This window comes from Meriones unguiculatus, chromosome 10 (assembly GCF_030254825.1).
Source record: "Meriones unguiculatus strain TT.TT164.6M chromosome 10, Bangor_MerUng_6.1, whole genome shotgun sequence".
In the NCBI taxonomy this organism is placed as follows: Eukaryota; Metazoa; Chordata; class Mammalia; order Rodentia; family Muridae; genus Meriones; species Meriones unguiculatus.
Genome location: NC_083358.1, coordinates 60,690,053 through 60,704,277, shown reverse-complemented (window position 1 = coordinate 60,704,277; position 14,225 = coordinate 60,690,053). Strand labels below are relative to the sequence as shown.

The 14,225-nt window shown below is 44.7% G+C and overlaps 1 protein-coding gene across 1 annotated transcript in view; it reads left to right on the top strand.

Moving 5' to 3' along the window:
* The window catches only part of Ddah1 (dimethylarginine dimethylaminohydrolase 1), a 130,261-nt gene extending 118,229 nt beyond the window's left edge, over nt 1-12,032 (top strand). The window contains exons 5-6 of the mRNA XM_021662987.2: nt 6,519-6,662; nt 9,095-12,032. Coding sequence (XP_021518662.1) covers nt 6,519-6,662; nt 9,095-9,211 — 261 coding nt within the window. The 3' untranslated portion in view covers nt 9,212-12,032. The remainder of the gene's footprint in view (nt 1-6,518; nt 6,663-9,094) is intronic.
* The last annotated feature ends 2,193 nt before the right edge of the window (nt 12,033-14,225 follow it).

The following is a 14,225-nucleotide window of genomic DNA, read 5'->3' as shown; positions in this document are numbered from 1 at the left end:
AGCCACATAGCCACACCCCCTTGCAAGGGGAGAAAAGAAAATGTTAAAATGTGTTACGTGTTTAGCCATAGCATGGGGGCAGAAGTGATGAAATGCTCTTCCAGTATTCAAACGATTGTGCAATTCATCATCCCAAACAAAATTCCAATAACTTTCTTCTTTGTTTCACAGTATTGCTCATTAGCATAAACAGAGCTGTGGACCGGCAGCTAATAGGCGCCATGCTGTCTGTCACTTCCCTCAGAGCTGTAAGCTCTGCAAGTTCAATAAAAGGATCTCTGAGAGCAGATCACAAAATTAAATTTCCGGTGAGGAGCATTGGAAGTTTTAATATTGCTTATAAACTATGCGCTGCTCATCCTTATAGCAAACACGGATAGTGTATATTAGGCCAACGTTTCCAATGATACTTTGAATCTTAGCTGCTGGGGTCAAGAATAGCTACATCAAGTTACATACCTGGGAATCCCATTGACAATTTTCTTTCCCCTGATCCAGGAAAAAAAAAAAATAGAATTCTTTTCTGTGTGCACCAACTCTTCTCTATTCTCCAGACAAGCCTTCCGCTGCCAGGCAGGCTAGACTGCAGTAGTGGGTCACAGTGGCCAAACTGATCCAGGACACCATTGCAAGTGGGGTTTGGCCATTGGCCATATTTCACCTTTGCACCTGCTCCTCTGCTCTAGCCATCATGATGCCCTTCACTTGCTCTCACTCTGTTCCCAAGTCTTTGCTCTTTTCTTTACTTAGAGAGAAAGAGAAGAAAAAAAAAAACATATTCTCAAACAAACCAAGCCATATGAGGCCAGATACAAACTCAGATGGCTTCAAACACCAGATTCTGTGCAGAATGCATTTGCCCACAAACTTCTACAAATGTCATGAAAATTCTGTAAGAAAATTTACCCCACCACAGGCTGCCAGTGAATGAAGTGTGAGTCTAGGCTTTCGGGTGACAAGATGGTGTTTGGTATGGCAGGAAGAAGGTAGGCCTTTGATGTGAGATGCATCCAGTCTTGAAATCTAGACTGCCTGTCTAAAGGACTGAGTGAGCCTGGATATGATATTGAATCTCTCAGCACTTGATTTACTTTCGCATAAAGATAGAGACGATGTCACCCATACACGGGGCTGATATGAGAAACGAATTGAGAAGAGGAAGAGTGTAAACAACCCCAATAAACACAGTTGAATGTTTTCCATTCTTTCCAACCAGTAAAGATATGTTGAGATGGTGCTGCCTCCAAAACCCAAGAGATTTAATCTTTGATACTGGGATTTAGGTTACTAGGACAGTTAATCTTGTCAATGAAGCGAGATTTAGAATCACCATGGAAACATACTTCTGGATGAATCTATGAGAGCATTTCCAGCGAGAGCAGGGAAGACCCACCCTAAATCTGAATGGTACCTTCCAATGAGATCGTGTCTCGGACTTCTTGAAAAGGAGAGAGGGCCCTGTGCCAGCACTCACCTCCCTCTGCTGCTTGACGGGTTACAATGAACAGAGCTGTCTGTCCCACAGCCCTGTACCTTGCCTTCTGGGCTTTGGTTGACTGATCACTTAAGCTGTGAGCCAAAATTAAACCCTTCCTTTCTGTAAGTCGCTTTGTCGGAGCCCATCAGGGCAGATGCTTCTTTCAACACTGGTCAGAGAAGCTTCGTTTCCCGATGGATAAGCAGTTACAGCGGAAAGGCATGACTGCTAGCGTGCTAAAAATAAGTGTCTGTGAGGGCTCAGCCCTAAATGAGCCATTCATATCACTACCCCCAGCAAGGCTCAGGGAACAGTGTAGAAGAGGGAGCAGAAAGAATGTAAGGAGGATGGGGGCAATGCTGTAGAGTGCTGTCTTCCGGACGGAACAGGAGATCTGCATGTCGCTGTGGTTGCCTGTAGGAGGTCAAGCCAGTCAACATTCCAGCCTGGAGGCTGTGGAGCTCTGAAGCCAACCTTGCTGAGGCGCTGTTGGTAGTTGCTGGCTGCTGCAGGAAGGAGAGCCATATTGCTTTGGGAGTGTGTGGCCATTGGTACGTTGCCCATGATCCAGTGGCTGCCCCACACTCATTCTCATATTGGTAGCACTGATTGGATTTGGTTGGTTATATTTTTAAAAAAGAAGGGGAAGGGGAGGAAGAAATAAAATTGGGAAGAGGGGTGTGCTGGGAAGAACATGGAAGAGGGGTACAGGGATAGATATAGCCAAACACATTGTATATTTAATATGAAACCTCAAGGAAAAATACAAGTGTTTTTTTTTTTTTAATATACATATCTGAAGCCAGGTGGTTGTGGCGCACACCTTTAATCCCAGCATTCAGGACACAGAGACATGTAAATGTCTGAGTTTGATGCCACCTTGGTCTGCAGAGCAAGTTCCAGGGTGGCCAGGGCTGTTACACAGAGAAAATGTGACTCAAAAAAAATTTTTAATAAAATAAATAAAAAATACACATCTGAGCCAGGCATGGTGGCATACACCTTTAATCCCAGCACTTGCTTGCATGGCAGATGCAGGCAGATCACTGTGGGGCTAGCCTGGTCCACATGGTGAGTTCCAGAACACACAGAACTATGACATAAGACCCTGTCTCAAAAAAGAAAACAAAACAAGACAAAAACACATGCACAGCACATCACGACTGTGGACCAGAGGTGCAGCTTAGCAACAGAGTACTTGCCCTGGGTTTAATCCTCAGTACAATTACTTGCGTAATTAATTAGAGACATGGCTCCCAGGATGTGTTCATTCTTCGCTTACCTGTGCAAGTCCATAAAACGTGAGAAGAGAACATGATAGCGATAATATTCTATAATATTGTCCATCGTTACATTGACTCAGTCCTAAAAGAATTGGCAGGACTTTGAGCCTACTCTATATTGCCAGGCTTTCAATAAACTCATGATGCATGATAAATCAATGAAGAGTTATTTCAGATACCTAGTGGCAATGAGAGGTGATTGTGCATTGTACACTGTATCTCTCAATGGATGCTATAATTAGTTGCTTTTAATATTGATTTCATTATAATGTGTTGAGATGGGCTCATGCATACATGAAGATCAATTATGAGCAAGCCAAAAATGTGTTTGGAATATTTCCTAAATATCTTTAAATACCTTTTTTATTTCTTTGCCCCAGTATCTGACCAATTAAGCCTTAAATTTTTCTGTCCAACTACACAGCCCAGGATTTTTTTTTAATGTAATTACTGTAATACAAAGAAAGCATGAGTAAGAAGCAGAAGAATGGGGCTGCTTTCCAATCCTTTCAATGAGAAAATTCCCAGAAATGTGGGAAACTGCCGGAAATGCCTGGCTAATGTGACTGGCTGTGCATATTCCGTCAGGCGGAAAGCCAGCACGGTCCCACTGGCTCCCACTTCTCGTGGCAAGTCCACTCTGGGGAGCAAGGCAAGCCCCTCCAAGCCAGCAGCTATGAGAGAGGCACAAGGATACTGCTGTGGCCAGTCCAGTGCCCAGAGCCCCTTCCTCTCTGGGACTGTGTGCCTCCTGGGTTAAGAAGATGCCTATGAAAGGAGAGAGGTAGACTCTACCCTTCCCATACCTTGGCCTCACTCGGATTATTAGATTGTCACCTCCTAGAGGCTACACTGAGCATATCCTTGTGTCTGTCTGCTTGCCTCCTTACATAGCCATTGTGCCTAGCCCCAAGGGGCACCCTGTGAAGCCTGTTGAATTGGACCAGACATCAACAGCTTCTGATGCCAATTAGCACCATTCTAATTAGGTAACTCAACGCAGAATAATAATTCCACTGACAGAAGTCAGAAACCACATTTGGAATGCAGTTTACTTTTGCAAATCTTACCCCACAGACCGATAACAGAGCACTTAGGTGGATTTTTCCCAGCTGAGCTGGAGGAATCTGTTCCAGGAGAAATTTGGTGACGTGCAGAGAAAGTTTAGGTGCTTCGTGCTTCCCTTTGTGGGGCACTATGACGAGCAGGAAGCTCAGCCCTCACAGTTACACGAATACTTTACCAAGGACTCTGGAACGAAGCCACTTCTTTCATCCTTCCTCCATCCTTCTTAAGAAGAAGAAAATGCTGGAACACAAGTCGCTGCATTCTTGGGAGGCTCATCGTTTCACAAGAAGGGGAAAGGGAGCCTGGTGGTTAGCCTCACCTCTGCATGGTCCCTGGGAGCCTCAGCTGCCCTGCCAGGGTGGACAGTGTAAGTTCACACATGCACACACACATACACACACACCATAAAGAGATGTGACCCCTGTTCCTTTTTCTATCCCCTGGAGAGCAAATCTGCTGCCTCATTAATATCCATGTGTATCCTGCACACAGCTCTAAGTAAATGGCCAACCATCTCACCACTCAATAACAGCACACAAGCGATGAAAATAAACGCTGGAACAGGGAAGGGGAAACCTGGTCCTCAGCTAACATGGCAGAACTTCATCATTTCTAGAGTAAGCATCCTTGTCTCTTCCGCGAAAAAGAAGGGCTGCTTGTTTGTGATATACAGTTACTGTTTCCAAGTCCTTTAGAAACACAGACTACCCCTGACATGTGGAGCTTTTGTGTTTTGAGTTGAACAGCACTGTTCACAGCTCCACATGGAGCCTGTTCATTATCAAAAGTCACTTCTTACAGCATGGCTTATAATTTGCCACAAAATGATAACCTCAATAAATTAATTGGAAGGGTTCTCCTGAGGTGGTTCTGGAGATTTGTAAAGGCATTTATTTTAAGAGTAACTCTCAGGAGAATTTATCAGTAAATTGCTTCATCAATCTTCAGCATTAAATTATTTCCCCGTTAAGAAAATTATAATTCTTTTCTTCCCAGTAATGAAAGAAAAATGAAACTATCTTCAGACTATTCTAGCCTGGCTGTTGGCTCTTCTGTCAGTAATTTCTGGAATGCCCCCCTCAGACACTATAATGCAAAAAGCTCAGGAAAAAATGGTGAGGAAAAGTGAGGAAAGCAGAGATTGGAATTTCAGATAAATGCCATCAACTCAAGAAAACTCAAGTAAGGGCCAAAGAAGGAGAGGACTGCTCCCTCCAGGAAGCTGATGCGGGGGAGGGGAGTCCTGACAGAGCAGGAAGGAAGTGCAGTCTCTGGTATTGGCACTTTCTGAACTCCTCAACCTTGGAGACTGCAGTAGTGTGTTCCCTCGCTGGTAAACAAGGAGTGAGCACTGATAAACACCCTTCTGCCCCGCAGTCACCTCTGGGCACATGTGAGTCAGGTCGACAGTGGGAGACCTCCACGCCTCACCTAGGTGAAGGGCACATAGCCAGCCGGCCTTCTCTTGCAGCGTGTCTTGTGTCTTCTTTTTCTGTGAATGGAGAATACCCTGAATCATCTGTTTACCGAACCCTAAGTTGCAAGCCTAGCTGGCTTTCTGATGCTCACCAGCGGTGGAAGGACCTCAAAGCACTGGGCCAGAACCTGCTCAGAGTTCTCCTGGTGCTTAAGGAATTAAGTCAGGGAGCATAGTGCATGCTCTAGGTTTTGTTTCTTTTTGGCTAGGCTTGGATGGGTAGCTGTGGCCATTACACACTATGTTTGGGGGATCTCTTTGAGGTCTCCAGTGACTGGGCCTCTCTCAAGTAGTCTTTGGCGCTGTCTCAACTGTGAAAGTCAGGAAAGAATAAAGTGGAATGACTAAGATTTTTTTAGTAGTACAGAATTGGTTTAAATATTGAAATGGATCAAAGACCTCAGTGTAAGACCTGCAGCTTTATTACCACTAGACGAAAACATGAGGACAGTTTCATATGCAGGCTAAGGAAACGTATTGGCTCATCAAAAATAAAAAGACATGAAAAGAAGGAGGAGGACTAGTTGGAAAGAGAAATGAGGTCATTAGGAATGGAATGGGCAAGAAAAGGTAATTGGTGAGTGGTAAATATGATCAAAATTTATTATGTACATAGAAATGCCATAGTGAAATTCATTATTCTATATTACTATATGCTAATAGAAATTTTGTGATTAGATAATAAGTGTGTGTCCTGGCATCTCACTTTATTCATACTATAGTGTAACTAACCTACTTTTAACTGTGATCTTGGAAATCTAGGCCTTGACTTTAATGTACACAGAAGAGCAAATTGTGTGTGTATTTGTTCATGTTTGTGGGTGCCGCTTACTGACCACTCTGATGGCTGTAGTAATCCATCTTTCCTAAGACAGGGCAGCCATGTTTTCTCAGCCAAGCCTGTGATCAAACCTCCAGCCAGGCTTTCCGCATTTGGCTGTTTTGTGGATTGCTGGTATGTTTTGCGAACAGAAGCCAAAATACAGAGAAGTTTTAAGCCTTAAAAACAGAGAGAAACGCAAGCTTTAAGAGGATGAGAACACTTCTAGGGTCACTGCTCGATCAGGCTTTCTTCCTCCGGTTATGAGTGACTAGAGGGGCCATCCGGGAGCCTGAGCTGCAGAGCAGCCTAAGGCAGCCCTTAGAGGCCTGCTGCCTTCCTGTGTGGGAGTGTGGGAGGCCCCACTTCAGCCTGCTTTGTTTGTTTCCATAGATCATGCAACAAATGAGTGACCACCGTTACGACAAGCTCACTGTGCCCGACGACATGGCTGCCAACTGCATCTATCTAAATATCCCCAGCAAAGGGCATGTCCTGCTGCACCCAACCCCAGAAGAGTACCCAGAAAGTGCGAAGGTAAAAAAAACTCCATCTGTCCTGCAGCCTCTCTGGGGACCTTCTTGCCATGGAATGACAAAAGAGGACGTCCATTTTGCTGTACATATCAAAACACCGAGACAGCAGAAAAGGACCATTGAGAGCAAGGGAACTGTTTATGGACATTTTCTCACTCATGCCATTAGTCAGTCATGCACACGTGGTGATTGATTGGGGTGGCACTGCCTTCTGGTGAGAGTTTTTCAGACAAGAACCCCAAGGGCTGTGGAGGTATCTCAACTGTAGAGTGCTGGCTTCGTGAGCACAAATCGGAGTGTAATCCTCTGCATTGTGCACAAGCAGGGTAGGTGTCGCGCTCCTGGAATCCTCTCACTGAGAGGCAGATGCAGAGGAGCAGACGTTAAAGCCCAACCTCAGCTGTAGAGTAAGTTGGCTGTCAACCTGGGCTACACAAGACCCTGTCTCAAAAAAAAAGGAAGAGAAATCCCCTTCCCAAATCTCTGCTCCAGCTCTCAGTGTGCATCCTTCATGAGCTTCCCTTGAGCAGAGAGTTACTGCCTTCTTATGGCAGAGGAGCAGGAATGAGTTTTGAAAATAGTGGACCGACCAGCCTCGGTGGTAGGAAGATAGAGCAGGAAGACGTGTGACACACTTACACTCAGAGAGCCAGAGCCTCTGATCTGGAGTTTTTCCTAAGCTAAGGAAATCACCGTTGTCTCCGGAAGTCTTCATTCTCATTAGTCCTCTGTTTCATCACCCTTAGGGTACATAACCAGCTCCACCAATCAGGCTTCAGGATCTCTAACTTCTAGGCATTGTAAGAGCCCCTATGCCCAGAGGAACATGACATTTATAACAAATACTATAGAAGGACATTTAGTGGTCATTGGTTTTTTTTTTATTATTATTATTATTACGTCCTCTGCTTTGAGAAAGACTGCATATTGCTTCATGCTATTTTTGTGTGTGCGCGCGCATGCCAGTGTGGAAGCCTGATGTCAGCCATGGATCTTTCTTTGGGAGCTACCCACTCTTCGGTTTTTTGAGGCAGGGTCTCTTCCAGGCCTAGAACTGGCCAGCAGCCCCAGGAATCCCCACAGGTCTCCTCTGCCCCAGTGCCCGGGCTCTAAATCTGCGTCAGCACAGCCAGCTTCTTCTGCACGAGCTCTTGCAGAGAGCTCAGGTCCTCAAGCCTGTAAGGCAGTCGCTTTCCTGACCAAAGCTCTTCTCCAACCCTTGCTCTGCTTTTCACATTGGCGGTTCTATATTAGACTAGGTTTACCCTCTGCCCAGGGTCACTCTGTAAGTCCCTAAGAAGAGACTTGGGGGAATGTGGAGGTAATTTTATTCTCTTACCATAGCAGAAGTATGAGCCTGAGGAAGATATAGGACTCCCGACCTCAGACAAGGACAAAAGCGGAGCTTTATGCCAGGGTTGTTAATGCTGCAGGTCCTCGGCCCCTAGCCTAGAGTCTGCAAGGTAACAAGCTGCAAGAGCGCAGAACCCACTTTGAGGACTTCATGCCTCTTGAGCCTCATCGATCGCCTAGCAACCGAATGTCATTAACTGCCTCTCAGCTCAGCCCTGTGTCCATCAAGCAGTAGAATAACATCAGTAGCGCCCTTGTTCACCAAGGGGCTTTGTGGCTCAGGCACTGTGCGGAGCATGCCCTAAGCGTTATCGCAGGTCCTCCTGACGGCACTACAGTAGCCGTAGCCCAGCCTTCCAGAGATGCGAACAGGCTTGGAAGGAACACCAGTTAACTGACATGGCAGCCGGAAGTTGGCAGGACTGGGTTTGGAGCCCAGCTGGCTCCTGCGCTCCAACCAGTGTGCTGAATTTTAAGGAACACAGTGTTTCCGAAAGACTCAGGGCAGGTTGTTTTTAGGCAGAGTTTTCAAGTAATTGTGTTTTTTTAAAGTGTGGTTTTGATCACGGGGGTGGGGGGAGAGAATCTGTGGACTGTTAATTAGATGTTTTGACACATACTTTCCATGACGGTTGAAAGATGCTATAAAATTCACACCTATAATTTAAACTCAGTGTGACCGGCAGCGTGCACTGAACTTACATCCCGTAGAGTTGGTAAAGAAAGGAACATGAGAGTGTAGTTAAAAGTGCATTGGGGTGAAGAGAGGGAGGGATGTGTAAGCCGGACACACAGCCGTGTGGTTTTGATTATCATTTAGCCTAGGAATGACAATGGCAGAGTGAAGGCCACAGTCACATTGGTGACATGTCCTTCACTTTGAAGTTAAAGCGTAGAACAAGAGGTCAGTCAGTTGTGGCCAGCTCTGGGGGAGGTCTGTGAGCACGAGTACCTTGGGCTTAAACAGCAGAAAGGCACAGATGCGTAAACTGGACTAATTTTCTGTCCCTGTGGGTAGCGAAACAGGCCAGGCTCTAACCTTCCTTGTCCTCCTCCCTCTTGGTTCCCGCTGTCTGGCAGGTTTATGAGAAGCTGAAGGACCATTTGCTGATCCCCGTGAGCAACTCGGAACTGGAAAAGGTGGACGGTCTGCTCACCTGCTGCTCCGTTTTTATTAACAAGAAGATGGACTCCTGAGCCAGAGTCCCTCTCCTGTGGCCAGCGTGGCCTAGGCCAGGCTAATGACTGACTGTACCCACTCCTCTTGTTTTCCTTGACAATCTACTGTGCCACTGTGCTACTAACTCTTGTTTACAAAAATAATAATAATTTCAATTTTAATCACTTCATTTTCTGCACCCTCCTTTTCCTCACGGTGATACCTAACCTGTGGATTTGCTAAATGAATTAAGTGACCTAGAAAATACATGACTAACGAATCGTTGGAATGTGATTAATAGTGTGGGGACACTCATTTCCGTGTTTGTGTTATTAGTATGGAAATGATAGAGTTGCAGAGTATTATAAAGACTGTCTTCCTGATCAGCCAGAGAAGCAAGGGACTTTTTTTCCCCGCTCTGTATCATGAATCACATTTGGTTCCTGAGAAATTCCCTGACCCATGGATTTATGGATTTTTCCCAGTCCCTTCTCAACTCTAAAAACCTTTCTGCTAGGTACTGTCTTTGGCCTTTCCCAGTTCTCTCATAGCCACCTTGACCTTGAATAAGGTTGTGCATTCTGGATTCCTTCCTCAAGATCTACCCTGTGTGCACCCCTGCTCTTCTGCCTTATGGCCACATCTCTCTCCTACGACTACCAGCCCTCCCTTCCCCTAGAGAAGAGCAGTGGTTCCTCAGCAGATCTGTGACCCCGATCAGAGTGACTGAATGAGGAACAGGAACCCCAAGATGTACATCCTGACACTTGCCTTGAGCATGTCTAGGAAGGTAAATTCAGCCCCAGGAGATCAGGATGTTAAAGAAGTCCCGAAACACCCCATGGTTAGATCTTAGAGAGACTGAGTCACATGCCATCATTTGCCTCATGCTGGTCCTATAGGAACATGGAGGAAAGTCCTTTTCCACCTAACCCCTGCCCCTTTTTTCAGCTTCTTTCTGACTCACCTTGTTTTTACCTCATAAGAATCATCATGATCTTGAAAAGGCATTTCCTTCCAAAGAGGCAGAGCATCTGAGATGATTGTTGATGGTCTACTGAGAGCCAGAGGGAGCTGCCTCCACCCAAGGTCTAGGAGCGCAATCAGGAAATGGTCCCAAAAGTCAATCTCAAACAATGTATGAGTCTTCTGTGAAATATCCATGAATGTTTACTGTGGAATTCAACTGAAACTTGTTTCCTCTCTAGTCTTCAGATTACACAATGTTCAGCTGGCACAGGTCTCTTACAAAGAACAATGCCACAGCAAAGGAAGAGAACATTCCTTTTTTAAATGCTGAAAAGATCAGGGTCAGGGACATGGACCTTTACAAGGAATAGTGATCGACCCAACCAGACATGGCATCAAACTTGTGGTCACATCTTTGCTCTATAGTCTACAGTTTGTCATTCAATATTTAAAGTTGGGGAGACAAAGAAAGATTATTTTCAGGTCTATCTCTCCTTGCCTCTCTTGTGGTCAATGATTTTTATCTTGTTGAGCAGGAGAGAATTGCCTTCACTGCATTTTCCCTCAGCAGAAAGAAGTGAGAATTCCCTGGGAAAGCCAAAACATCCTTTACCACTCTTCCTCCTTATTGGTCATCTCTCTGAAGAAATCGGTTCTATCTCTTCCTTGCTGTCTAACTTTAGACTCATATCCCATGCAAATATCTAACTATGTACACCCTGTGAATGAACCATATCTTGGTCACTATCATATTTCAGAACATCTCATCCGGAGTGAATAATATGTTTTTTTCCAGGGCAAATGAATGTGAGCCACATGCCCAAATTAATAAAGAAAAATTGTTCTCAGCAATTATGGTTGCCTTTTGGGGTTAAATTTGGCCCTCCACTGGCAAAAAGCAGAAATTCTTCCTGTGAGAGGTGACCATCTCAAAATCAACCAGAGGAAAACCAACCCACTGAGCCAGTGTAGGCCAACCAGCATGTAATTGTCACCACCATCCTCTATCATCCAATTACAGAACTGTCCTCTTGTTATGTTTAGTCAAATACAAGCGAGTAGATTCTTCATTATGACAGTTTCTTCTGCAAGACCTAGTTTTTTCAATTCCCCTTTGCTTCCCTCTTCCCTTGTTTGTCTTGAGAAGTAATTATTCTGCTCTTTGGACTCCCTGTGTGGTACAATGATGTGAAAACTCAGAATACACCCGGCACAGTAGCAATGCTTCTTTGATGTTGTCATCAGCATACCGTTATCTTTGAAAAGGAAAGCTGTTATTAGCCCAGCTCCCCTCTTGTCCACTGTGTCTTACAAAGATGCAAACACTAACAGAAATGCTTTTGGCATTATAAAGACATGAGGAATTAACATTTAAGTAAGTATACATTGAGTTAGAATTATTGGGTCAATATGATTTGATTTAGTGAAAAGATTGTCTAGAAAGAATATATAATTTAGCACTATATCGTTAACTGGTATGTTGCTGTAGGAATCAGTGGCAGGTCTCTCCAGAGTGTGTTACTTGCTCTTCTTTGCTGCTAGGAACTGATTACCAAGGCCACCATCTCCACATCTCTAAGAAGGGAAAATAAAATAGTCTGTAGTTTCACAGTGTGGCTTATGTAGGTTGCATGTTAGTCTCTGTAATTATTCACGCTTTAACCTGCTACAGAATTCAGACATGATTTCCATGGGGTGTTAGGTTTGAGCTTTTTTCTCTTCTTGCCTGTCAACTTCCAGCCAATGTATGGTTATCCAGTCTGTGTGCCAAAGCCAGCCACACCTCCCACAGCCCGTTAGTGCAGAGTTCTTCTGCAACCACACTAGTGTCCTGCTGCCCACCCCTAATGTACACCGGTCAAGACAGAATAAAGTGTGAGTTGTACTGTGCCCAGTGGTGTCCGTCTCTTCTTTAACAGTGTTACCCAGCTGGCACCTTACGGCGTTCCATTTGGGGCTAAGCTGAATTATTTTTCTTTCTTTGTTCATGATGAGAAATAAAGAGACATAGCAAGAGGGAGGAAGGGGGAAAAGAGGGAGGGACAGACAAGGGAACATGGTCAAAGTCCACACTATACTTATAAGAAAATGTCCTCACAAAACCCATCCGTCCATACAGTGAATATACAGTGATGAAACTGCTTTGAAATGAGCTTTGCTTTTTCACCTGTTTTACAGTGATCATTTTAAAGGAAACATGAAGGTTGTTCTTATGAGGTCCTTGTATTCCAATAACTTTTTGTAATCTGAAAGAGCTGTGTTTTATTTAAAAAAAAAAAAACAGTAAGTATTCACTGTAAAAATAAAATCCAAGCAATACAAAAATATCATTTAAAAGGTAAAGATGGAGGTAGCAAAATAGTTCAGCAGCTGAAAGTCCCTACCCTAGAAGCCTGACAATCAGAATTCAACCCCCAGGACCCCACAAGTTGTCCTTGCAAAGTGGCATGCACACACCCATTGAGGTACACCTCATATGTACACAATGCTAGTAAAAAATAAAATGTATTTAAATTACCCAAAATTTCATCACCCATACATATAATACTATTGACTTTTCAGAAGGTACCACGCATTTGTGAAAAGATATTAATGCAAATTCTGAATAATTTAACCTCCATATAATGTTCTAGAGTCCACTTTCTTCCCTGCTCAACAGGATGTCAGAGGCATCTTTCCACATCATTAAGACAGCTGTATATCATCAGCTGTGACAGCCCCAGTATTCTACAGTGCAGTTCCAGATGGCCCTTTCTAGATTACAGTATGGTATCACACATGGCTAGTTACATCCACATTGCAGCTAGGGCTCCTCAGACCACCACAACCTGCCACTCAGAAGCTTCCACACAGCCTCATGGTTAAATCCTGTCATAATGGGACATTACAAGGCAGTGCTCATCAGATGCACACACAGTCCTCAAGCTCCTTGGGTAGGCTGTTGATCTGATCATACCTTCCCAGTTGATATAGCTAGTGGATTCTCTACTATTTAGGTTGACAATGACGTTGTCAATCGAGCTAAAACTTGCTCAGTGCCAAGCGGCACTCCCCACAAACCTGCTCTTGACCTGACAGGAAATGAAATCTCCCACACACACCCATACACACACCCAAGTGCTAGAGTCCGTGGCTCTTCACCCTGGGAAAAGAGGGTCCCGTCTATGGGAAGCCTGCGTGGCCAGGCCTTCCTACCTCATCCTGCCTGGAGCATCTCAAGTGAACTGATACCTTCTCATGACAAGCCACAGTGTCTGAAATGGGAGTGCTACTGGAGAAGAGTAGCCATCAGTAGTTGTAAACAAGTGAACCTGTCCTTAAAAAGCACCCAACCTTGCCAGGCCCAGAGCCACAGCCCCTGTCTTCTGAGAGCTGCCTGCTTGGGAGGGGCAGGGAAGTAAGAGCTCAGGTGCACAAGAACAAGGGGTGCTTGTGTCAGGACTGGTTGCTTTCTGTTTGTTCAGAAAAGTGAGACTGTACATACCAATAGCAAAGTAGCAAAGGTTTTTTTTGGTTTGTTTGTTTTGTTTTGTTTTGTTTTGTTTTGTTTTGTTCATCGGCAAAACAAAAGTACAGGCCAAATACATTGCCAGAGAACAGTGAGATAACTGAGCTGGAGTGGCAAAGAGCACCAAGTTACTCTCTGGGACTTTTTTTTATGGGTCCAAGAGGAAGAGGACTGAGTTGCTAAGGAGCAAGGCATGATGAGGATTTGTTTACTGTTCATGTGATGCATCTGATTCTCATCATATGCACTACTGACCATATATCGGTATACGGTAAAAGGAGGTTTTCCCCAACATTCACTGCTCACTGTCTTCCTTATGGAGTATACACCCCAAGCCAGCCACTCCACACCCACACACCCAAGGGCCAGAGTCTGTGGCTCTTCATCCCGTCTAGATGGACCCATTTCTCTTCATTTCAGGATACATTTCGGGACATGTTGATCACAAAAGAGGAATTAACCAAGAGAGTGCTCAGGAGAACCAACCTATTGCATTGCTTACAATGAGGTTTGCACACAGTGCATGGTTCTCTACAAGTAGGGTCCCAGGTTGCTAATGGGGTCTAAGGAAGGGG